Source organism: Miscanthus floridulus, chromosome 19 (genome assembly GCF_019320115.1).
Source record: "Miscanthus floridulus cultivar M001 chromosome 19, ASM1932011v1, whole genome shotgun sequence".
NCBI lineage: Eukaryota > Viridiplantae > Streptophyta > Magnoliopsida > Poales > Poaceae > Miscanthus > Miscanthus floridulus.
The window spans coordinates 94,693,582-94,719,649 of NC_089598.1; the positions used below are offsets into that span (position 1 = coordinate 94,693,582).

General features: G+C 48.6%; 2 protein-coding genes and 1 pseudogene across 4 annotated transcripts; 1 reads left to right on the forward strand and 2 right to left on the reverse strand.

Moving 5' to 3' along the window:
- On the reverse strand, positions 1-24,864 carry LOC136527279 (uncharacterized). 3 transcript variants are annotated; one of them, XM_066519945.1, is made up of 11 exons: positions 24,644-24,864; positions 24,386-24,462; positions 13,885-14,029; positions 13,306-13,585; positions 12,791-13,201; positions 12,636-12,706; positions 12,285-12,374; positions 1,103-1,190; positions 944-999; positions 313-364; positions 1-174 (listed from the first exon to the last, which is right to left on the reverse strand). In XM_066519945.1, exons 1-11 carry the CDS (start codon positions 24,755-24,757, stop codon positions 128-130), a joined length of 1,431 nt encoding a protein of 476 aa, XP_066376042.1. In that variant the 5' UTR covers positions 24,758-24,864; the 3' UTR covers positions 1-127. The 3 variants fall into 3 exon arrangements, with proteins under 3 accessions (XP_066376042.1, XP_066376041.1, XP_066376038.1); XM_066519944.1 differs by having other exon boundaries at positions 12,285-12,407; XM_066519941.1 differs by lacking the exons at positions 1-174; positions 313-364; positions 944-999; positions 1,103-1,190 and adding an exon at positions 1,208-2,031 and having other exon boundaries at positions 12,285-12,407.
- Positions 9,779-12,245, reverse strand: LOC136527280 (uncharacterized). Its single transcript, XM_066519946.1, has one exon. The coding sequence runs from the start codon at positions 11,105-11,107 to the stop codon at positions 9,794-9,796; it is 1,314 nt and encodes a 437-aa protein (XP_066376043.1). The 5' UTR covers positions 11,108-12,245; the 3' UTR covers positions 9,779-9,793.
- LOC136529913 (uncharacterized) lies at positions 14,800-17,484 on the forward strand (annotated as a pseudogene).
- Positions 24,865-26,068: the final 1,204 nt, after the last annotated feature.

The following is a 26,068-nucleotide window of genomic DNA, read 5'->3' on the forward strand; positions in this document are numbered from 1 at the left end:
AACGAACTCCCCAATTCCCTGCCACATTAAGTTAGTTCCGGTTTTCTTCGCCTAGAGTAGTCAAATTAAGTTAGTTCCAATTTTCTTCGCCTGGAGTAGCCAAGTAGCGATTACATCTGGAAGATGCTCATTGAGTCTTTCTTTTCTTCCTTCGACCAGTTTTTGATTCACTCCCTGCAGAGCAAAGGATACAAGTTGCATGACATGAAAGCTAGATAGGGCATCACCCGACTCTCTTTAAACAATTCTCTCAAAACATGGAAAGCATGCTCTTAAGGACAACAGAATGCACCAATGAGATTCAGAACAAACATTTGGGCACTGCTGGCGAATCAAGACCAACGACAGCTGCGATCAAACCATCCTACAAGAACAAGACACTTCATGAGACTCTAAGCACAGGAAAGGCCTTGGAAAAAAAACACATTGCACAAAATCAGAATGTCATGATAATTCACCATTTATCTGAACTTTCTTCGAGATTGTCTCGCATTGCAAAATAAAAAATACCATGACAGTAATACATTGCTGGAGACTTACTAAGCTTTGAAATGCATATAATAGGACAGGCATCTTTACTAACCAACTTTGACACTTGGTTTATACTTCTACTTCACAAACTGCACAACTTCCAGGGTTGTATTTTAGTGAATTATCATATTTCATTCTTGCCGCTGCGATAAATTTATGTTAGTCATATAATTACCTCTATCACATACTGAATTTGTGCGAATTTGTGCACAAATTCAGTAGCATTTAGCAAATCGCAGTATTTCACATTGTCTCTTAGTGCAATGGAAAGTTCATCTGCCAAATTTAAGATATCATGTATTACCTATACCTTTATGACCCTTTCAGTTAAGATATAAGCATAGTATATGTGTTCTTATACCACAAAGTAGCTCAGATTGAACAACATAACAAATAGAGAAAACAAACAAACCCTTCCATAGACAATGCTTTGGCACCCTTCATCCAATTTGGGTACTATTACGCGACCTGAAACAAAATTTCCATTTCTTTAGCATGATGAGTACTTGGAATGAAGCAGCAGAGTCAAACAACCAAAGATTGTTGCTAAAAAAATCAACCAAAGACATGCCTGATCTGGTTCTTTTAAGTTTGAGATCTTCAGGTGTGGACATAGACAACGCTGTGGCCTTATCACGAGTAAGCGGAGACCAAAGGACCTAATGCAATTCAGGTACATTGCAATAAATACACATAAAAATATCAGTCTCATGCTACTGAGTCAAGATAAATTATTCCAACAACATCAGAATCTGTACTTGAAGCATGACCATGTTAGCGGAGGGAAGGAATTGGTAGAAATTGGGGAAGAATTGGGAAAGGATTGGGGAAGAAGAAAGGAATAGGTAGCTTGGAGACGCAATAGGAAGGAAGAGGACAGGTTGCTATTGATTCAGTTCAGATAGTTGTTGTTGCCTCTCCCTCCTCTCGTGTTCGCCCCATTTATACAAGGCATAGCCCGGCGTGAACCCGCAGGCACAGCTGCGTCTATCCTACGGTTCACGCCCACTCTGGTCCACTAATGAGCACGCTTGCGCGCCTGGTTCAGCCTCCACGCGTGGAACACGACGCGCCTGGCTTGGCGGTGACCGCGTCATCTTCCGTTCCTGGTGCGCCCTGGTCCAGGGTGACCGCGTCATGTTGGGCTGGATCCTCCGTGTCGCTGACATTCCCTCCCCGAAGAGAAGCTGCTTGTCCCCAAGCAGGAGCTCATGGGAAACGTTGCTTGATCGCTTCCAGATCTTCCCAAGTAGCCAGTGAACGGGGTAGATTGGACCACTGGATGAGAACTTGTGGAACGACGGTGTTGTCAGATGTACGCACATGTCGCTGCAGCACCTTCACCGGAAACTGTAAACCATCCAGAGCTTGAGGAAGCGCTGGGACTGTATGAGTTGCCGGAACCGCCGTCTTGAGTTGAGAAACATGGAAGACGGGGTGAATGGTTGACACCGCTGGGAGCAGAAGCTTGTAGGCGACGTTGCCAACACGGGACACCACCTGAAATGGACCAAAGAACTTGAAGGCAAGTTTCTGGTTAGCACGTGGAGCAAGGGAAGCTTGGACATAGGGTTGCAGCTTCAGGTACACCCAATCGCCGATAGAGAACTGCCTTTCAAAGCGAGACTTGTCAGCTTGAGTCTTCATCCGTTTCTGTGCTCGAGCAAGGTGCTGCTGGATTAAGGTGTTCATCAGAGGCTTTTCATGGATCCATTCATCAAGTGTTACTGACTGGACGGCATCAGATTCGGACACACCGAAATGCCTTGGATGATGACCATACAGTACATAGAATGGCGAGTGGTCCAATGAAGAATGCCATGATGTGTTATACCAGTACTCGGCCAAGTAAATCCAGTCGATCCATTATGCCAGGGAAGCACTGACGAAACACCTTAAGAACGTTTCCAAGCACTGATTTACATGTTCCGTTTGCCCATCAGTCTGAGGGTGATAGGCAAAGGACATCTGCAATGTGACACCAGCTAGACGAAATAGCTCCTGCCAGAACCGACTGGTGAAAACCCGATCTCGGTCAGAGACAATGGATGTAGGGAGAACATGGAGGCGATAGACATTGTTGAGGAATGACTTGGCCACCGTTAGTGCAGTAAAGGGGTGAGACAATGGAATGAAATGACTGTACTTGGAAAACCGATCAACTATCACCAAAATGCAATTCTTACCACCTGAGGAAGGCAGGCCCTCAACAAAATCCATGGACATACTCTGCCAAGCCATTGAAGGAACGGGTAACGGCTGAAGAAGTCCCGGGTATTTGGCCCGATCAGGTTTGGCCTGCTGGCATGTTGCACATGTCTGCACAAACTGGTGCACGGCAGTCTTGAGTCCTGTCCAAGCAAACAGGTGTTTGACACGCTGGTAAGTGACCGGCACCCCTGAGTGTCCCCCCACCGGTGAAGCGTGAAAAGCTTCAATGATCTTCTGTTTCAAAATCGGGTCTGACCCCACCCAAAGGCGCCCTTTGTAACGTAACAGACCTTGATTCAGTGCAAAATGAGGTTCAGATCCCAGGGATACGGCCAACTTGGATAATAGCTCCTGACACTTGGCATCCATAGAGTAACTGGACTTGATCTCATCGAGCCACAAAGGTACTGGGGCAGAAATTGCAGATAATTCCATCTCATGCCCTCAACGCGATAGTGCGTCAGCAGTGCGATTGTCAGCACTAGGCTTATAAACTATGCGGTACTGAAGACCAAGGAGCTTGGTGAATACCTTTTGTTGCCAGGCGGTATGCAACCGCTGATCCGAGAGATGAATGAGGCTCTTTTGGTCAGTAAAGATGATGAACTCTCCCAACTGCAGATATGAGCGCCATTGATCAACTGCGATGAGAATAGCCATATATTCCTTCTCATAAGCTGAAAGACCTTGGTTCTTGGGACCGAGAGCTCGACTGAGGAATGCTAACGGGTGTCCATCCTGCAGGAGCACAGCACCGACCCCAATGTGAGAAGCGTCTGTCTCGATACAAAATTGCCGAGAGAAATCCGGAAGTTTGAGAATTGGAGCTGAGCATAAGCTTTTCTTCAGAGTGTTGAACGCAGTATCATGTTCAGACGTCCAGTGAAACAGTGACTGCTTCTTCAGAAGACAAGTGGCCTGTGACAATGGCATAATGTTTAACAAATCGGCGATAGAAGCCAGTGAAACCCAAGAAGCTCCGCAGCTCTTTGACATTGGTTGATGTAGGCCAGGACACAACCGCGTCAATTTTCGCTGGGTCAGTGGCGACACCGCTCTCACTAATAATATGGCCGAGGTAAGCTATTGATGTCTGAGCAAACTTGCATTTGGACAGTTTGATATGCCACTGGTCTTTGGCCAACAGAGATAACACCTGACGAAGATGATCGATATGATCTTCCATTGTTTTGCTGTAGATCAATATATCGTCAAAGAACACAATGGCGCACCGGCGAAGAAGGGGTTGCAGTGTAGTGTTCATGGCACCCTGGAAGGTTCCTGGGGCACCGGTCAGGCCAAAGGCTACCACACAGAACTCAGTGTCCAACATGTGTTGAGAAAGCGGTTTTGTGTTCTTCTCCTTCCCGAAGGCGAATCTGATGATAGCCGGATAGCAGGTCCAGAGTTGAAAAATACCGAGCACCGGCCAACTCATCCATTAACTGCTCAAACACTGGAATTGGAAAGGCTGTTTTCACAGTGAGATCGTTGAGGTACCGGTAATCCACACAAAAACGCCACGTTCCATCTTTCTTGTGGACTAGCAACACCGGTGAGTTGAAAGGTGATGTACTGGGTTGGATCAAGCCTTGTTTCAGCATGGCATCAACTTGAGTTTCAATCTCGTCCTTCAGAGCAGGAGGGTATTGATATGGCCTTACAGTGACAGGCCTGGCGCCTTCCACCAAAGGAATTTCATGATCACAGTTTCGTTTGGGTGGTAAGGAAGCAGGAGGGGAGGTCACCTCAGGGAAGTCACTCAGGAGAGCCATGATTTCCGGTGGCAGTTCACTGACTGGTGAAGTTTCAGGTGCAGACACTGAAAAGTTGGACCAACAGATCCTCAACATCAGGTGCAGACAAACCATGAAGCACAACTGTCTTCCCCTTGTATGGAATGGCCAACCATTGCCGATACCAGTCAACCTTCACACGGCTGAACAACTGCAGCCAATCCATGCCAAGGATAATGTCATAATGAGTTAGGCAGTACCTTCAGGTCATGTTGAAACTGATACTGGTGAATGCTCCAAACAGCTCCTGAGATGGCAGCTGAACAGTTCAAAGTATCCCCATTGGCGACACAGACAGTCACTGCAGCACACTTGTCTGGAACTACCGCCAGCTTAGAGATCAACTGAGCACTGACGAAAGATGAGGAGCTGCCTGAATCCAGCAAGATATGGACTGGATGGTCATTGAATTGACCCTGAAACTGCAGTGTTTTCACCCCCGGAATCACCATGTTGTCAGCAGTCAGACAGCAACACACTTCATCAGGCGCTGGATCTGTCTCTTCGTCAGTTGTCGGATCATCTACAGTGTCTTCCGTGGAAAATAGAGCATAGAGCTCATCCAACACGTGGAGACCAACCTGGGCAGCGCACTTACGATCGCGGCTCCACTTGTCGCCACAGTGGTCGCACAAAGCCTGAGCACGACGATAAGCTTTAAGATCGGCCAATTTCTTGTCGAGTGGCTTCTGGTTCAGCATCGGTGATAGGATTTGATGCCCTACCAGAGTTGCTGCGTAGGTTATAGGGGTGGAAGAGCGGAGGGCGAGGCTTAGGGAAACAGCGGCGGGTTGGCGCCGTGGTGATCACGGCGCAAGGAGGAAGAGGAGGTGCGGCTAGGGCTCCCAAGGGAAGCCGGCAACAAATATGTTGCTTCTGCTTAATTGATAGGACTTGATGCCCTACCGGAGTTGCTGTGTAGGTTATAGGGGTGGAAGAGCGGAGGGCGAGGCTTAGGGAAACGGCAGCGAGTTGGCGCCGTGGTGATCACAGCACAAGGAGGAAGAGGAGGTGCGGCTAGGGCTCCCAAGGGAAGCCAACAACAAATATGTTGCTTCTGCTTACTTCCAATCTCAATTGTTTACAGAGTATTTATCCTCTCTTGGATCCTATAATTAAGGAATAAATACCATAAATAGTAAATAATAATAATATGGGCCCTTAGCCCCTATAGCCGGCGTCCTCCTCTAGCCACTAATGGGCCTGCGCCTATTATAATAGACGCCAGTAATAACATCTCTCCCCGCCTGCGCAAACAGATCGTCCTCGAGCTGAAAGTCGGGGTAGAGGCCTTTGAAGTCGTCGAGGAGCTCCCAGGTGGCTTCGTCGCTGGGCAGTCCGCGTCATTGGATCGCCGGAGTTGAGCTCGGAGAGCGCGCTCGGGAGCAGGAAGGAGCCGACCATCCAGCAGTGGCGATAGAGCAGCAGGCGCGGCCGGAGGGTCCCCCTTGTGAGGTTTGAGCAAGCCCACATGGAAGACGTCATGCAGGCGAGCGCCGTCCGGGAGCTACAGTCGGTAGGCAACCCTGCCAATGCGCTCCAGCACTTGGAATGGCCTGGCGTAGCGAGGGCCAAGCTTCCCTTTGGCCCGGGGCTCCAAAGACCGCGTGGTCCGATGAAGCAGGCGCGGCCAAACCCAATCGCCCACAACAAACTCTAGGTCGCGGTGGCCGGCGTCGTAGTACTTCTTAGACAGCTGCTGCGCTTGGAGGCGCTGCCGGACCTCAGCGAGCACCTCATCCCGGCTGCGGAGTAAGGCGTCGGTTGTGTCAGTCCGCGCCGACCCCGGCTTGTATGGTAGTATCGGCGGGGGCGGCCGGCCATAGACCACTTCGAACGGGGAGGCACGCAGGGCGGTATGAAAGGAGGTGTTGTAGCAATACTCCGCCCAAGGCAACCAGTCCACCCACGCCCGCGGCTGATCACCTGTAACACAGCATAAATACATAGCAATCACCTTGTTGACCACCTCAGACTAGCCGTCCGTCTGAGGGTGGAAGGCCGTGCTCATGCGCAAGGTGACGCCGGCCATCTTGAAGAGGTCGCGCCACACATGACCGGTGAACACGGGGTCCCTGTCGCTGACGATGGAAGAAAGGAAACCATGCAGTCGAACAATGCCGTCGAAGAAAGCACGGGCGACGAAGGCGGCGGTGTAGGGGTGACCGAGGGCGATGAAATGCGCATACTTGGAGAAGCGGTCGACCACTGTGAGAATGACGGATTTGCCGCTGACCTTGGGCAGCCCCTCGATGAAGTCCAGGGAGATATCCACTCACCTGGTACGGAACATCGGGGGGCTGCAGCAGGCCGGCGGGCTGTAGCGACTCCGTCTTGTTCCGCTGGCAAGTGCTGCACGCCCGCACCCAATCCTGGACAAGGGTGCGGTCTCCCGGCATGTAGAAGTCGGTGCGTAGGCGGTACAGAGTCTTCTGGACTCCCTCATGGCCCGCCGAATGAGCCAAGAGTACTTGGTGGCGCAGGTCGTCATGGTCAGGGACGAAGATGCGGGACCCGTGGAGAAGGAGACCGTCATCGAAGAGCCATGGTGCCGGCAGCTCGCCAGCCTGCAAGCGCTGGAGGAGCTGCTGGGCGTCCGCGGCTGCTGCTGTAGCCCGGCGGATGTCATCGAAGAGGGCGAACGTCGGCCCGGAGAGGGCATGAGCAGCGGGAACAGGAGCTGCCGCGGCGGGACAGCGCATCCGCCATGATGTTCAGGCGGCCAAGGCGATACTCCACAGCAAAATCAAAGCAAAACAACTTGCTGATCCACTGGTGTTGAGGTACAGTTGAGAGACGTTGGTCCAGCAGGAACTTAAGGCTGTAGTGATCTGTACGAACAAGAAAATGACGCCCCCATAGGTATGGTCGCCAGTGTCGTACAACCTGAACCAGCCCAATCAGCTCGTGTTCGTAGGCGGTGAGCTTGAGATGACGAGCAGCGAAGGGTCGGCTGAAGAAAGCGAGGGGTCCGACGTCTTGGTGGAGAACAACGCCGAACGCCGCGCCTGACGCGTCACAGTCCACCACGAACGGCTTGTCGAAGTCGGGCATTTGGAGGACGGGTCCCGTGGACAGGGCACCCTTGAGTGCCTGGAACGCCGCGTCCGCCACGTCGTCCCAGGCGAATGCATCCTTCCGCAGTAGGCGCGTCAGCAGTGCGGCGATGAGGCCGAAGTCGCGGATGAACTTCCGGTAGTAGCCGGCGAGGCCCAAGAAGCCCCGCAAGCCCAAAGGCGGAGCGAGGTGCCGGCCACGAGGCGACCGCAGCCACCTTGTTGGCGTCCATGGCGATGCCGCTCGCTGATATTACGTGGCCAAGGTAGGCCACCGAAGACGCCCCAAAGGAACACTTGGAGCGCTTGAGGTGGAGCTGGTGCGCCCGAAGTGCGTGGAGGACGATGCTGAGGTGCTGCAGGTGTTTGGCCCAGGACGCGCTATATATGAGTATGCCGTCAAAAAACACAAGCACGAACCTGCGCAAAAAGAGGTGGAGCACGTCGTTCATCAAAGCCTGGAAAGTCGCCGGCGCATTGGAAAGGCCGAACGGCATCACCAGGAACTCAAAATGGCCATGGTGAGTGCGGAACGCTGTCTTGGCGACGTCGTCGGGGTGCATCCGCACTTGGTGGTAGCCCGAGCGCAAATCGAGCTTGGTGAAGAAGCGAGCCCCATGAAGCTCGTCGAGAAGCTCATCGACGACCGGAATCGGGAATTTGTCCTTGGGCGCCTTGGCGTTGAGGGCTCGGTAGTCGATGCAAAAGCGCCAGGAGTTGTCCGCCTTGCGCACCAACAGCACGGGGGCGGAGAACGGAGACGTGCTCGGCCGGATGATGCCTTGGGCGAGCATAGCAGCGCACTGACGCTCCAACTCATCCTTCTGCAACTGTGGGTAGCGATAGGGGCGAACAGCTACCGGAGCTGTACCCGGCAGCAGGTGGATGCGATGATCATACGACCGCATCGGAGGGAGCCCCTGTGGCTCGGAGAAGACCGACTCAGACTGCTCCAGGAGCTGGTCCAGTAGTGGCTGGGAGGGGGCAGCGGCGATCGCCCGCGCGGCCGGTTCCCGGATGTCGTCACGGGGGGAGCCCAGGCCCTTCCACAGAATGCGCCGGGAGCCCCGTGTGAAAGCCATGCACAAATCCTCGAAGTCCCAAAGGATAGGACCCAAGGTACGTAGGAACTCGACGCCAAGAATAAGATCAAAACCACCCAGGCTGATGCCATAGCAGCTGATGGTGAACTCATCTGTACCAATGGCCAGGGCCACATCCCGGGTGACGCATTCACAAGGCACACGATCGTTGTTGGCCACCAGTACCCACATGGTAGGGTGCGGTGCTGTAGAGAGATTTAGGCGGCGCAGGAGATCAGCGTTGATGAAGTTGTGCATCGAGCCAGAGTTGAGGAGCGCCACAAGACGGTGGCCATGCACGAAGACCGGAAGGAGCATAGCATTCTCGGTTCGGATGCCGGCGATGGCGTAGAGGGACACCTGAGGCTGGGCTGCAGGTTCCTGCACTGCTGCTGGGGCAGGCGCATGCACAGCAGCCTCCTTCGAAAAGGCAGCAGCAGCGGCCACCTCCGCTGGGATCTCATCGTCGAGGAAATCCGCCAACTCAAGGTAGAATAGGGGCTGGCACACATGACCGCGCACATAGGGCTCATCACAATTATAGCAAAGACCTAGGCGGCGACGCTCCAATTGCTCCGTTGGGGACAGGCGGCGAAAAGGACGAGCAGGGGCCGCAGCGCCCGCTGGTGCCTGAGTTGTGGTCGCACCCGGGGCTGTTGGTACCGCTGCAGCAGGCCGTAGCGGCGCTGGGATGCCCGGATGCTGAGGAGTGGCCGGCGTCATGGCAGCGGTGCGGCGCTCAAAAGCCCTGGCCAAATACATGGCCGGTGAGCTGGTGGAGGTGGGAAGAGGACCTGACATCTCTGATACCAGATTGATAGGACTTGATGCCCTACCAAAGTTGCTGCGTAGGTTATAGGGGTGGAAGAGCAGAGGGCGAGGCTTAGGGAAACAGCGGCGACTTGGCGCCGCTGTGATCACGGCGCAAGGAGGAAGAGGAGGTGCGGCTAGGGCTCCTAAGGGAAGCCGGCAACAAATATGTTGCTTCTGCTTACTTCCAATCTCAATTGTTTACAGAGTATTTATCCTCTCTAAGATCCTATAATTAAGGAATAAATACCATAAATAGCAAATAATAATAATATTGGCCCTTAGCCCCTATAGCCAGCGTCCTCCTCTAGCCACTAATGGGCCTGCGCCTATTATAATAGATGCCGATCATAACAACCGGCTTGTCCATATCAGCAGCTTGTGGATGCTCCCCGCGCTGATAGCCTCCCCGTGGGTTCCATTGCTTGAACTCACGTTTCCTGGAGGACTCCGCTGCTTCTCCTTGCAACAATGCCAAAGTGTACGCAGTATCCAAGGAATCGGGGTGTTGAACAAGAATGACAGCACGTATGTCTGAATGCAGGCCATCTAAGAAGCGAGTGATGTAATGCAAGGCACTGGTGGAAGAATCATAAGCTTTGAGTTGGTCAACAAGTTCAAAGAAGCGATCAACATAGTCTTGGACAGAAGATATTTGGTGAATGCGATTCATTTTGCGAAGGAGGAACTCATGTTGATCGCGATCAAAACGGGTATGTAGCGCCTGACAGAATGCAAACCACTTCATGGTCTTTAGTTCATTAGTCACAGACTGGATCCAGCGCTTGGCTGGGCCAAGGAACTGCATGCGTGTGCACTGAATCCAAACAGAAGGATCAATAGAATACATCGCAAAATAATCCTCGGCGCATGTAATCCAAAGTTTAAGATCAGCGCCATCAAAGGTTGGGAAGGACATTTTGGGCAGCTTGCCGGTGGGATTATGGTGGTGTTCAGGTGGACGATTTCGCGACATGACCAAATCATATGCAGTGCCATGAATCTTAGGAGGATTATCAGAAGGAGTGTCCATTCCCGTGACCGGGGAATGAGTATAGGTGATGACAACCCCAAACTCATTCTCCCGGTGGTGAGGTTCGACGCGGTGCCCGCTAGGCCGATCAGCCATATAGCCCGCAGATGCTGGTGCGGCGTGCTGCTCCGATTTGACCAGCGGCTCGGTGAAGATGGTTGGCTCGGTGTGAGCAGCGGCGGTCTCAATCACCGACCGGTTCCAGTATTTGTCAAGCTTGCCGATGCGGAGGCGGAGGTCGTCGACGATGCCCTCGTGCTCCTGACGCCATGAGGTGAGGTTGGTCGCGGCCTTCTCGATGGTGATGAGACGGGCGTCGTGGCGGAGCTCGGAGTCGATGATGCTCTGCTCAACCACAGCGTCGGCGTCCTTGAAGCGCTTGTCCAGGTTCTCATCCGCTTCGACAAATCGGCGCTCAAGGAGGTCCTTCTGGTCGGAGAGCTGCTTCTGGATGGTGGCCTGCTCGACGGAGAGCTTCTGGATCTCCTTTAGCAGAAGTTGCGTGTCGGGATTCATGGTGCCGATCCGCTGTGCTCGTCGGGTGTAGTGGAGGCGAATCGAAGGCTTGGGCGGTGGTGGGAAAACCATATCGCGACTCACTTCGATTCGCTCACAGGGCCAGGGAATTACGGGCTCTCAGTGTCGCTCAGCAGTCGCCGTTCGTCGCCGAGAGTGCTCCAACCAAGGCCATTTGTGAATCGAAAGGAAGAGAAAAAGAATCGCGATCTATTTGGCTCTGAGTACCAGATGTTAGCATCAGAGATCGGAGGGAAGGAGTTGGTAGAAATTGGGGAAGAATTGGGAAAGGATTGGGGAAGAAGAAAGGAATAGGTAGCTTGGAGACGCAATAGGAAGGAAGAGCGCAGGTTGCTATTGATTCAGTTCAGATAGTTGTTGTTGCCTCTCCCTCCTCTCGTGTTCGCCCCATATTTACAAGGCATAGCCCGGCGTGAACCCGCAGGCGCAGCTGCGTCTATCCTACTGTTCACGCCCACTCCGGTCCACTAATGAGCACGCTTGCGCGCCTGGTTCGGCCTCAACGCGTGGAACGCGACGCGCCTGGCTTGGCGGTGACCGCATCATCTTCCGTTCCTGACGCGCCCTGGTCCATGGTGACCGCGTCATGTTGGGCTGGATCCTCCGTGTCGCTGACAGACCACTTTTGCAATAGCTCGATCTCAAGCAAAATACTTAGGGCCCATCTGGTTGGCAGAATAGGACATGAATCCAGCAACGGGCTAGGCAAACAAATCTGGCTGGTAGCCAATGGAGATAGTGGAATGAGGCCAGGTCATCGCTGACAAGTGAGCCAACACAGGCTAATAGTTAGTATGGCTGAGCACGTGGGGGAGAGCGTATGGCTCCACCCTCCTGTGCTTGCGTGCTGCTCCTGCTCATGACATGGCTGTGAATCTGTGATGGGGTTTCTCATGTCAAAGGCCTGGCAGCAAAGCAACGAGCTGTGTCCTTTGTGCAGTTGGATTTCTGGGAGCAGGTAACAAATTACCAGCTAGAATTTATTTGGTCAAATTTCGATTTCCACAGTTCCTCAGCTAAGCAAACAAAATAATTATATTGGAACCCATTTCTGACTCAACATGGAATCAAATTGGATCCTCAATACAATTCATCCAGTCCAATTCCAGAAACCAAATCAGAGTGTTATAGATCCATATCCCATCAAGTTACAACTGTAAAACGCTAATGCTTGCAATCATGGACTTTCTAAAGTTTATGACAACAATGAATAAAAAATTGCACTTACATATGAAGCTGGGTTCCTGGTCCCTGGAGATCTTGTAGCACTTCGACACTTTTCATGTGAAGATATTCGTTTCTTTGGCCGGACTACAGGCTGCTTTCCAAGACACAGATCAATCAACTTCTTCTATATGCATATACATAAAATGAGTAACACAAATAGGATAATAGGCTGAAATACGCTAAATATGAAAATGTCATCATGAGTAAACAGCAAATAGGATAACAAGTCATTAATAACAATATAAAATACTGCACGATGCCTATTAGCTAACATGCTTAAGCTCCTGTGGACCACAATCAAGACTTGCACATCTGAATAAGCTGAAGTTTGCATTAATTGATCCAATACTACCTTCTTATTTGAAGCTATGACCTTCCAGGAACCTTGACTCTTCAAAGAAGCCACAGGAGTCTTTTTACGATCTAAATTATAAAAAATAGACACTATTAGAAACACCAACGAAACGATGTATTTGCAGGATTAAATATCTGTTCTAACATAATTACATGTGCCTGTTGCTGGAGTACTGTGTACCGATTCACTGACTGCATTATCATTACATTCCACTGTAGGAGCTAAAGAAACATCAGTAGCAATGTCATCATGGCCTCTTTCTCTTGAAGGGCTGCCCGTAACCAAGCCCATTTCCATGTTATTCACCTCTTTTGATGTAGCTGTGTATCTTTCACTGTCATGATTTGAAGCAGCAGCATCTTCATTTGGTGGAATATCACCATCACAAATGTATTCCTCCAATATTGGTGTTCCATTTGACAGACAGAAGGAGTTTTGCATATCCAAATAAACTGAAGCTGGCATTTCTTCATCTACTGCTGCCTTCTCAGTCAATGACATGTGCTGAATCCCTTTACGGCAACCACGAACCTCCAATGAAACTACTGGAGTTCTCTGATCGCCTAAATTAAGGGGACACAAACACTCTATAAGAAACATCACTGAAACGAAATATTTGTAGGAGAGAAGGAAATAGAAGCCTCTAAATAATCTCCTTTACACTTACCTGTGGCAGCTTCACTTGAGGCAGCAGCATTTTCATTTGTTGCGATCACACCATCACAAGTATATTCTTCAAATCTGGGTGTTCCATTTAATAAATGTGATGATTTTTGGAACACAGCACCATTGTGTGAGAAACTTCCCAAAATGTCTTGAAATTTGCTAATCAAATTTCTCCCCTGCTCAAATTTCTCCATGTAAAATTGAGTGGAGTCCACTCCAGAATTGCACGGCTTGCAACTTTGCCACCTGTCTGGAAATCCATTCAGGAAGTCACTACAGACCTGCATGCATGGTTTGCAGTCAAGACCAAGGCATTCGTGAGAGAAGTGCATGGCTGAATCATCCTTTTGGACATGCATTTTGGCAAAACATTTTTTTTGTTCATGATACTTTCTAGATTGAAGATATTGCTCAAATCTAGAATAACTTTCAGCCAGAGGAACACAGAAATAGAATCACAGGATAGATGGAGAAAACAAATGATATCATGTGCTCTTGATACTGTATTCACTTAAAAAGTTATCCAAATAGACATTCAATTGGTACCTGAAACAAGAAACAGAAAACAGGGTGTGCATACCGTAGCTGAATATCCATTGTTATACGTTTGCGAAACTTTGTGGGAACCATGGATGCGAAGTAAGGTCCCATCCTCAGTCTCGAGAAGAAGAGGCATATGGCGCTTCGCAATAGGTGCAGGAGAGTATTCATGAAGTGTTTCATTCCTGTCAGAGCAGGCAATAGATAATTATTTTTATCAGCGAAAGAATCCGTAGCTCTTTCAAGAGGACAAGCTTCAGTCAAGCAGCATGATTTATGGAAGTTTGACCATGCTTCAGTCAAGCGTTCACACCCCTATCGTTCTGCGACTCCCTGCCTCCCCGACCCACAAACCCACCCGGCTCCCGTAAACGTCCGCAGAAAAAAAACGACTTCGACTTACCCCTCCGGCGAGGGCCCCCAACCGCGCCGCCGCCGCCGACAACGAGCGCCCCCGACGCCGAGCTCCTCGACTCGCCCCTCCGCTGAGCGCCCCCAACCGCACCGCCGCCGAGCGCCCCCGACGCCGCCGCCGCTGAGGGCACCAAACGCGGACGCGGGAAACGACGCCCTCCTCTCCGCCGCCGCCATCTCATCCTGTGGCGGCCTACGATACGCGGATACTTCGCAAAACTCGCGTACCAGTGTCAGATACCGTATCGGATACGGATACTCCACGGATACGTCCGGATATGTATCCCGAACGTATCGAACAATTTAGCAATTTCCAAATAATAAAAATAAACCGGATACTCATGGGACACCTGTGGGACACGTGTGATACCTTCAAACCCTAACACCACTCAATCGCTTCGTATTAAAGCCCTCTGTTCAGCTGCGCCCCCTCTCATCCCCATTCGCGCAGCCGCAGCTGCCTCACGCACGGTAGCCTGCTGCTCACCGCCGCCCGGCCACCCGCCGCCCGGAGCAGCGCCGCTCGTCACTCCCTTGCCGTCACCGCCGCCAAGCCACCCGCCCGTGCCTCCTCCTGCTCCTTCCCCTTCCGTGGTGAGTCCGACATTCCTCTACTTCCTCCATGTCTAGTCCTTCCCTTCTCAAATCAATCTCCCCATGTGCTGATTCATCTGCTCTGTGTTTATTTCCCCTCGTGTCAGATCAAATGGCGACTAGTACGAATGCTTCTGCATCCACTCATAGTGGTGAAAGTGAAGAATTTCCTGTTGCCAACAATCCTGCTATTGCAAATCAAGTCTTGGCTTTTGCTCGTGTGATTCCTGCAGACGATGATGACAAGAAGCCCCTATGGAGGTATGTTCAGATTCTTGAGAAAACTAGAAAGGGTCAAGGGGGCAACGCAAAGATGAGATGTAGACTTTGTAACAAGGGTTTCCAAGGAAGTTACTCTAGAGTTAAAGCACATCTGTTAAAGATTTCTGGTTTTGGGGTTACATTTTGTCGAGTGGTGACTGTATATATTCTTGAACAACTGCAAGCTGAAGTTTCTGCTGCAAATGCTGCTGCCGGCAGGAACCTTCCTAGAGATATTCCACTTCCAACTGAGGGCAATGAGAAGATGAGGAAGAGGAGGGGTGTTTCGGCTATTGAGTTCAGTTTCAATCTAGAAGTCCGTAGCCAACTTGATGAACTGATAGCTAGGATGTTCTACACAGCAGGCCTGCCTTTTAATCTTGCACGTAACCCATATTTCAGGAAGGCTTTCATGTTTGCTGCCAATCATCCAATTGGAGGATATGTCCCTCGAAGCTACAACAAGCTGAGGACAACTCTTCTTGTGCAAGAGAAGACAAATGTTGAGAGATTGCTGCAGCCCATCAAGGCAACATGGAATTCTAAAGTTGTGAGTATTGTATCAGATGGATGGTCAGATGCTCAAAGGCGCCCACTCTTGAATTTCTTGGCTGTGACGGAAGATGGTCCAATGTTTCTTAAAGCATTCAACACTAAAGGAATATCCAAGACCAAGGAATATATTTCAGAGAAGATGCTAGCTGTAATTGATGAGGTTGGGGCACAAAATGTTGTGCAAGTGATCACTGATAATGCTGCCAATTGCAAAGCTGCTCGTATCATTGTTGAGCAGAAGCACCCTCAGATTTTCTGGACCCCATGTGTCGTGCATACTCTGAACCTTGGCTTGAAGAACATATGTGCTCCTAGGGACAGAGGATGAGCTTTACGATGAATTCCAATGGATCAGTGAGATCATTGGAGATGCTAGCAGTATAAAGAATTTCATCATGAATCACTCCATGAGGCTATCCATGTTCAATGAGTATAGCAAGCTTAAGTTCCTTGCCATTGCCGAGACAAGATTTGCCTCTGTTGTTGTGATGATGAAGAGGTTTGTGGCTATAAAAGATGCTCTTTCAGTGATGGTAGTGAGTGAAAAGTGGACTGCCTACAGGGAGGATAATCCTGGTCTGGCCCAATTTGTGAAGGACAAGATTGTGAATGATGTGTTATGGGATAAGGTGCGCTATTTCCTCAGTTTCACTGATCCTATCTATTCTATGGTGCGGGCAGCTGATACTAACAAGCCATGCCTCCACTTGATATATGAAATGTGGGGCACAATGATAGGGAAGGTGAAGAATGTGATATATCGTTATGAAGGGAAAGAGCCACATGAAGAATCCACCTTTTACTCAGCTGTGCAAGACATCTTGGTGAGCCGTTGGACAAAAAGCAATACCCCCTTGCACTGCTTGGCACACTCACTAAATCCCAAGTACTACACTGAAGCATGGATCAATGAGGTTCCAAACCGACAAGCCCCCCACAATGATGAGGAGATTTCAGAAATGACATGCTTGTTTCAGGAGGAATTTTTCTGATGAGGAATTAAAAGGGGTCAAGCAACAATATGCTAATTTCTCTTTGTTTGGACCTGGATTCAATTCATTTGATTCACTCGAGGATAGAACTTATATGGATCCAAAGCAATGGTGGGGAATTCATGGTCATTCTGCTCCAGAACTGAAGAAGTTGGCATTTAGATTACTTGGCCAGCCAACATCATCTTCTTGTGCTGAGAGAAATTGGAGTACCTATGGGCTGATTCATAGTTCCTTGAGAAACAGGTTCTAGTTCGACCTTTTATTGCTGTTTTTTTAAATCTCAATTGTTTGACACCTGTAGTTCGATTCCTAATTGCAAACTTGCAATTGACTTTGTAAGGCTCAATCCTGCACGTGCTGAGGATCTAGTTTTCACACACCAGAAGTTGCGTCTTCTTTCTAGAAAAAAATGAGGAATACAACCATGGTCCATCAGCAATGTGGGATATTGGAGCTGATACTTTTGAAACTGATTTTGAGGGCGGTGCTGATTTCCTTGAGCATGTTGATCTGTCACTTGATGAGCCAGACCTTGAAAGAGTTCTTGAAGATCTTGGGGCACTGGGTCTGACTGAAGATGTTGGATCAAGTGACTGAAAGACTTCTTGATGATTGCCAATTTGTCATGGCCAGTTGCCGTTCATGCATCATCACTTTATGAATTATCGTTTTATCATTTCATCATGTAGTTATGTGTGTATGTTGAACCTAAGTTTGAATAATGGCTTGATGGCCTGAACCGCTGAACGTTATGCCCTGAACAATATTATGTTATGTAATATTTATGGTCTGTGCGCTAATTTCTAATTTTGGTGGATTTATTTTTTATTTTTTATATATATTGCCGTATCCCCGTATCTGTATTTTGGGAAAAATGGCGTGTCGGAGTATCGCTGTATCACGTACCGGTATCCGTATCCACGTATCCGTGCATCATAGGTGGCGGCGACGGCGGCGGGTACGCCGGCATGGGCCCTGCCCTACTCGACGGTAACAACCCGGGGGCACCTCTGTCGCGCTCGTCGTCTAGCTGCCGTCTGGCATTTCACCGTCGTCGTGCTCGTCCTCACCCTCTCAGCCGTGCGTGCATATAAGCTCTCTTGTAAGCAGTTATTGCTGGGCTTCCTTGGGACCTTGTCCTAAATGGTTTAGCTCTCTTGTATTCTGTTGATTTCTATTTGCAGGTTTAGGTGGTGAGGACAAATGGATGTGGAGAAACCTGCTTCCAAGGGGCATGGTTTCTTTGCCGTCTTCGATTGGGGAAAGAAGTCTTAAGAAGCGCCTGTTCGTTGGGAGCACCAGCAGTTCTCCAAATCCGAGTAAGACAATTTGCAATAGGAGTATGCTGTTAGCTTATGAAACTAGGACATTAGGACTTTGAATGACGCAAGGCAAGGCCTGTGCACCCCTACATTGACTGGTGCACAATGTATCTATCTTATGAAATTAGGTATTTTGGAAAACCTGAGTTGCATGTGCCCTTTTTGCTTTGTGATTTTTCAGATCTCATAGCTGCAAGGCAATTCAACTAATATATCAAAGGATGAAAATAAATCATGTTATTTTCTCTTCATTTTGTCCAGAAAGGTCACATTCAGCATAAGCAGGTCCCAAGCCCTGGTAAAGGATGAGGGTTGTGTTAGGCGCGGCGAGCCAATGTAAAAACTTAGCCACATTTATGGAGATGAAACACAAAAGAATCCCGTCGGGGCATAACCCTTTTAGCGACGCGCCATGTCAGAACCTGGGTATGGTGTTAAATGAGCAAGGGCCGGGTCGTCACCCCCGTGACGCACCGTGTCACGATCTGGGCACGGTGTCAAGTGAGCAAGGATCGGGTCGTCGCATCCTTAGTGGCGCGCCACATCGACGCCCGGGTGTGATGCAAAATAAGCAAGGGTCTTCACACCTACCACGACGGGTGCGAAGGGTAAGAAAGCTAGTCGAGCCAACTAAGATCCGTTTAGGTAGCTGGAATGTAGGGTCCCTTATGGGTAAGTTAAGAGAGTTAGTGGATACAACGGTTAGGAGGCATGTAAATATCTTATACGTCCAAGAGACTAAATGGAAGGGACAGAAGGCGAAGGAGGTGGACAATACCGGCTTCAAGCTCTGGTATACAAGGACAACTTCAAATAAAAATGGAGCAGGAGTTTTGATTGATAAGAGCCTCAAGGATGGTGTGGTGGAGGTGAGAAGGAAGGGGATAAGATCATCTTAGTTAAACTTGTCATTAGTGATATGGTCTTAAACATAATTAGTACGTATGCCCCCAAGTAGGCCATGATGAGAGTGCCAAGCGGCTTTTCTGGGAAGACTTACATCGCTTGGTTAGAGCTGTCCCTAGTAGCGAGAAGCTCTTTATAGGAGGTGACCTTAATGACCATGTAGGTACATCAAGTGTAGGTTTCGAGGCAGTTCATGGGGATTTCGAATATGGTAGTAGGAACCAGGAGGGAAAGGAAGTCTTAAACTTCACTATAGCTTTTGATCTGATGATAGCTAACACTTTCTTTCGTAAGAAACAGTCCCATTTAGTGACCTTTAGTAGCGGCCAGTACTCTAGTCAAATTGACTTTGTCCTTACAAGAAGGGATAATCGAACATACGTAGACTGTAAGGTGATACATGGAGAATGTGTGGTCGCTCAACACAAGCTGGTAGTGGCTGACTTCTGCTTTCTGGTGCAAGCTCATGGGAACAAAGCTAGGGTTGCTAGAACAAAGTGGTGGAAATTAAAAGGAGAGGCATCAAAGGTCTTTAAGGAAAAGGTCATTGAAGAGACCCTTGAAAGGATGAAGGCGATGCAAACAGCATGTGCGAGAAGATGGCAACATGCGTTTGGAAGGTTGCTTCAAAGGTGCTTGGAGTGACAAAAGGGAGCGGATACGACTCGAAAAACACTTGGTGGTGGAATCAAGATGTGCAAAAGGCTATTAAGGAAAAGAATGAGTGCTATAAGCGCTTGTATCATGACAGGTGTGTAGACAACATAGAAGTACAAGGTGGCAAAGAAGACTGCAAAACGAGCGATGAGTGAAGCAAAGGGGCGAGCCTATAAGGACTTTTACCAATGTTTGAGTACGAAGGAATGAGAGAAGGACATTTATAGAATGGCTAGAACTCGCGATAGGAAGACAAAGAACTTCAACCAAGTCAAGTGCATAAAGGATGAGAGAGAACAGCTCTTGGTGAAGGAGGATGAGATTAGACATAGATGGCAAGAGTATTTTGATAAATTATTCAATGGTGAGAACAAGAACACCACCGTTCAGGTGGACGACTCGTTTGATGACACTAATACAATGTTTTCAAGTCGTCCGATTAATCACGATTAATCACAATAATCGTCCTAATCGGTCCCTACTGACTGATTAGGGGTACCATCGACTTGTACAAATCGTCCGATTAATAGCGATTAATCGTGATTAATCATCCTAGTCGGTCCCATGCGACTAGGTTCGACTTGACGACTTAAAAACATTGCACTAATAGGCGCTTTGTGCGAAGGATTCAAGAATCGGAGGTCAGAGAAGCCTTAAAAATGATGAAAGGAGGCAAAACGATGGGCCCTGATGGTATCCCAATCAAGGTGTGGAGATGTCTCGGGATATAGCTATAGTATGGCTAACAAAGATGTTCAACAATATCTTTCGATCGAACAAGATGCCTGAGAAGTGAAGAAGAAGCATGTTGGTACCAATCTACAAGAACAAGGAAGATATCCAAAGTTGTACTAATTAAGTTGATGAGCAACACTATGAAGCTATGGGAGAGAGTCATCGAGCAGCGCCTACGAGGAACGACGCACATATCAATAAACCAATTTGGTTTCATGTCCGGAAAGTCAACCACAGAAGCAATCTTCTTAATAAGACAAGTTATGGAGCGGTTTAGAGAGCAGAAGAATAACCTCCACATGGTTTTCATTGACTTGGAGAAGGCTTATGACAAGATACCAAGAAATATTATGTGTTGGGTTTTGGACAAACATAAAGTCCCATCAAAGTACGTGACCTTCATCAAGGACATGTACAACAATGTTGTGACTAGTGTTCAAACAAACGTTGGTAACACAGATTACTTCACGATTAAAATTGGACTTCATCAAGGGTCATCCTTAAGCCCGTATCTCTGTCTTGGTAATGGATGAGGTTACCAGGAACATACAAGGGGATATCCCTTGGTGTATGTTGTTCGCTGATGATGGTTAGTGGATGATAGCCAGACAGGAGTAAATAGGAAACTAGAGTTATGGCGACAGACCCTTGAGTCTAAAGGTTTTAGATTGAGTAGAACTAAAATCGAATACATGAGATGCGACTTTGGCGGAGCTACACAGGAAGAGGGAGATGCGAGTTTGGAAGGTCAAGTAGTGCCTAAGAAGGATACCTTTCGGTATCTAGGATCGATGCTACAAAAGGATGAAGATATTGATGCGGACGTTAGCCATAGAATCAAAGCAGGGTGGATCAAGTGACGACAAGCTTCTGACATTTTCTATGACAAGAGAGTACCACAAAAGCTAAAAGACAAGTTTTATAGAACGGCGATTAGACCGGCTATATTGTATGGAGCAGAATATTAGCCTACAAAGATTCGACATGTTCAACAACTAAGTGTTGCAGAAATATGTATGTTGCGATGGATTTGTGGTCACACAAGAATGGACCGAGTTCGGAACGATGCTAAACGTGATCGCCTAGAGGTAGCACCAATTGAAGAAAAGCATGTCCAACATCGGTTGAGGTGGTTTGGCCATGTCCAAAGGAGACCTCCAGAGGCACGAGTGCATTGTGGAGTCCTAAGCCAAGCTAATAATATGAGAGGTACAGGAACACCGAAATTGACATGGGGGAGGCAATAAAAAGAGATTTAAAAGCTTCAGATATACCTAAAGATCTATGTTTGAATAGGAGTGCTTGGAAAACAGCTATTGAAGTGCCTGAACCATGACTTGGGACTCTTGGTGGGTTTCAACTCTAACCTACCCCAACTTGCTTGGGACTGAAAGGCTATGTTGTTGTTGTTGCTGCTGCTGCGGCGGCATTAAGAACTGCTTATATGGATAGATTTTAGCTTCTTACTGAAAGCTCATAAGTTTTTTGAAAAATACCAGTTCTTATACTTCCAGCAGTCCATTGTTGATTCGTATTATGTTAGGGTGGTTAGAGTTTACAAAATGGAATATGCAAATAGATATCTTATGTAACAGAGCCACATAAGAACCTTCTCAAAAATCTTGTTTTACATGTCGTCTGAATCATGCTTGGCACAAGTCGGTCTCCTGTAAATGTTGGTGCTAAACTGCTAATTTGCTACCTATTTGAAATCACTGAATTTGCTGCAAGTTAATTAGGCTTAATGTGTTGTTGTTGTTCAGAAGCTTTTCCCCTACAGGTGCTTCCAGTCTTTTTTAACATAAACTAATTAATTGACAGATCTTATACTTGCGGCAGTGGTGGTTGGGAAATGATGGTCTATATGCATATGCATAAAAAACTGGTGATTCCAAGGATGTCTAAATATAGTTGATGTTACAACATATTATCTCTGCCCGTCTGCTCTAGACCTTATGGATTTTTTTGTTCTGCTGCAGATACATTTTGCTGCAAGTCCACTATACAGGAACAGTTTGGTAAAGTATGTCAGGAAAACTGGATATTTTCAAATTACTGGCCTGGCAAGGATTTCCGGTTATTACTATATTAGACATAGAACTATTCCAACAATGAGTGCCTGAAGCATACAATTGGGGATATTGAGATGTGCTGACTGTTTTCTCTGAGTGATAATTTGAGCATGTTGGTGCCAAGCTAGATGAGAAAATGGAACTGGCAAAGCTTTTGGATTGTGTGCTGATTCCTGTTAAAGGGAGCTTGGAGGATCCTAGAGCAAAGGTCAATGTTCTGCCGCAAGCATATATTACTAGGTTCAAACTGGAAGGCCTTTCTCTTAGTTCTGATATGGTAGCACTTTTTTCTGTCGATTACACTTCATAATTCGTTTGCATGCTTTCACCTTACTTAATACACTTTTTGAACCTAAATTTCTTGCTTATAATGTACTCCATTTCGCCCCTTCTGTATTGCGAGTACTGGCCCTCTCTTGGGAGCACTGTCTGAGATTGTTCTGAAGAGGGGATGGGCTCAACTAGCGGACAGGGAGATCCTGATAAAACTCGAGAAAAATGATTTAACTTTGGAGAGGCACTATGATCTGTCATCATAAGAACTTGGTGAACAAACCCCTTATCCCAAGATGGGGAGACTGCTGCACAAGTGCATTCAGCAGTTACCCAAATTGAACCTGTCAGAGAACAATGAGCTGATATAGCCATTTGTGAAATTTTCTGATGTACTCAATAGGGAGACAGCTAGCTTCAGTTGGTAGCAATAGTGAAATACTTCATCTGAACAGAATTGGCATTTCCTATAACTACAGTCCTCAAGTGTGATGATATTGGTTCCTAATGCTACTAAGTTAGTAGTGACTATTAGATCAAAAAAGTATGCATCCTCTGATATCGTGTGCGTGAGTTAAAATATGTTAGCAAGGTTGCCAGAGTTCAGAAAGGGGACAAAAGTTTCATTCTAGGATAAGGAGCTACACGGATTTGCAACTGCAAAATCAGTTCCTTTTATTAAGTGTCATTCAAATAGGAGCTACATTTTTGTTTATATTATATATATGTTGTTTCGGTTCTTGGTGCTACAACCATGGTGAGATGGGAAAACATCCAGGGCAACCGAAAGATCAAATCATTTCTCCTGCAGGGACTACCAGAGCTCAAGAAGGGTGTGTATCGTGGAATGCTGATTAGTGCTGTTGTTGCTGCCACAAAGTGGTGCCGCGAGCTGTCATAGAGTTTGATTGATGTTCGTTTAGGTGCCGCAAACATTGTTTCGAAAACCCTTCTTTTGGGAGCAACAACTTTGATTAACATAGTTTTGTCACCCGTAGCCACGCACGGGCATTGGCTAGTCACCCTCATATGTAAAGAATGAATCCAATGGACAAAAGGCTACTACACAACCATATGTTTTATGCAGTTTCAACACATGATTTTTTTTGCACCATAGAATTAAGATCCAACAGCCTCCACCCTCCTTCTATCTCTAAGCTCCAGCCTTCTTCTACCTCCAGACAATCACAAGATCACAGATCACAAAAAACAATTTTTTTTTCTATGGAATGACAAATCACAAATCGCAGAGGAGGAGGAGAGGCCTACCTGGAGCCGGATCCGCTGCCGCCGGCGCCGCCACCGCCACTGCCATGGCCGGCGAGGGCGCCGACGCCGGGGCGAGCTCGCCGGTCGCCGCCGCCAACGCCGGTGGTCAACGGTGAGAAAGAGAGAGGGAGAGAGAGAGAAAATCCATGTGTTTTTTGTGCTAAAAATATGTGTGTTGTATAGCATTTCTGTTTGACAAAAGCATGTTGGAAACATTTCTGAGAAAATTAAATTGGCCTATTTTTTAGGAGTGCATGCCGTCAACTCAATCTAGGTATCAATTTGTAATATCAAATTTGAAGCATACCAAGGAGGACTCCAAACGCCACTCCTCAACCAGAAGATCGAACTCTTCGCAAAAAAAGAATAAAAAATACAACAAGATCGAACCCCCAGAAAAACAAACGAAACTAGTTGCCACCCACTCAAGCCCGGACCTCCAGAGATGGCTCCTCTAGTTTCCCCTTCCCCTCTGAAGAAATGCTTACCATTCGAATTTCCCGGCGACAGCGATCTTCTGGTCGTCCCCTTCCGCGGTTGCCAGCCACCACTCTTGCAGCGTGACCTAGACACCCGAAATGCAGGCGACCACGCACGCGCGCAGCACCAAATCGCGTCAGGGCACACGCGTCTCAGCCAGTAAGGGGAAAGGAAGAGAGGGGAAAGGAAGAGGGGGAAAAGAAAAGGAAAAAAATCGACACGCGCCCTAGCAGTAGCAGCATAGGGCGGGCGACGGGCGTACGTACGCAGGCGTGCTCGGAGACGGCGGCGGTGGGGAACGCGCTGCGGGAGGAAGGGCTGAGCAGCGGCGGTGGCTTACCGCGGCGGTCAGGGCTCCCCGCCGGGGGTAGGGGCTTCATTTCCAGTTTCCCTTGGATTCTCTCTCGTTTGGGAGGAGAGGCCGGCCGGAGGGGAGTGAGGTGAGGGGAGGAACACGGGCACTCGGGCAGTAGCGGAATGGTGCTGGGCCTTCTTTTTCTCTTCACACAAGGAATCAGATCCTCTCAAGTCGGTCTTCATGACTGCTGCCGGCAGTCACTCAATCGCTGCCGTTCATCGTCATCCAACGGAGCAGCTGAGCTCAGGCACTCTACCTCGTTCGCACGTGGTGTGGCCCAACAACACGGCTGTTAGGGCATGTACAACGGTTCTCTTGACCGGTCTGTATGATGCCAGTTTTATAAAAAGACCCCGTCGATGTCAGGAGACGCAGCCTCCAAACCTGTTAAGCATAAATAAGCTGAAATTAACGGTCAAACGCTACGTTTTTCGACGGCTTATTCTGATCACGCTTATTCCCAAAGCTCTTATTTGTACTTAAAAAGCAGAAGCTAGATGAGACCGGCTTATTTTAATCGTCGTTTCAGCTTCTCTCAGGCCGTCCTCTCGTGAGGCGACGGGTAGAGCTTGTGGACCGAAGTCGAGTCGATAGCTCCAACACCGTTGTACGGTCGTCGTCGACGACCAGAGGGCACGCTGATCCCGTGCACGCGCGCGCGGTTCAGTTTGGGCGCGCGGAAACCTTCGCCTTCGATCGCGCCGGTCCGCTCGTCGTCGTCGTCTGTGGGTTGTGTGACCTGTCTTTATACATGTCTATGTGATAGATTGGATGTGCTTAGAGACGGACCCCATCTGTGGGTTGTACATGCCCTTAAGCGTACAAGGCAGCGAGCGGCCCCTGCCGAGAGCTCCCCATGGAGATAGGGAAATCGTCGCCACTGAGAGTCTCCCGAGAGCCACGCCGTCGCCATCCCTCGCCCAGAGTCGTGCCATCGCCGTCCCCTCACCAAGAGCCTCTCCGTCGTCGTCCCTTCGCTGCAGGCTACATCGTCGTCGTTCCCTCATCGAGCGTCTCGGCGACGCCGTCCCTCGTCTGAGCGTCGTCGCCGTCATGGACGCTGCCGTGCAGAGCTGGAACTCGACTAGCTGCAGACACGGCTGATGACCTACTGTCAGGAGTTTTTTCAATCTCTAATGCTCTAAGCACAGTCTGCAAAGCATGTCTGTAAAGTGCAATTTGTGCAAGAACTTGCAAACTGTGTAAATTGTGGTTGTATCCAAAGCATCAAACTCATGCAAATTTTGTAGATTACCATTGTGTTGTAAAATTTTCTGGAATTGAATAAAAAGTATTGCTGATGGTTGCAAATTCAGATATGCACAAAATTTCT

Bases quoted from the DNA above. Each gene is read 5' to 3' on its own strand.
- LOC136527280 (XM_066519946.1), bottom strand. From the start codon at position 11,107: ATGGTTTTCCCACCACCGCCCAAGCCTTCGATTCGCCTCCACTACACC.
- LOC136527279 (XM_066519941.1), bottom strand. From the start codon at position 24,757: ATGAAGCCCCTACCCCCGGCGGGGAGCCCTGACCGCCGCGGTAAGCCA. The intron at 12,707-12,790 runs GTAATTATGTTA...TTTATAATTTAG, and splicing joins TACTCCAGCAACAGGCACAT to ATCGTAAAAAGACTCCTGTG. The intron at 2,032-12,284 runs GTAAGTGCAATT...GGTCCATTTCAG, and splicing joins CCAGGAACCCAGCTTCATAT to GTGGTGTCCCGTGTTGGCAA.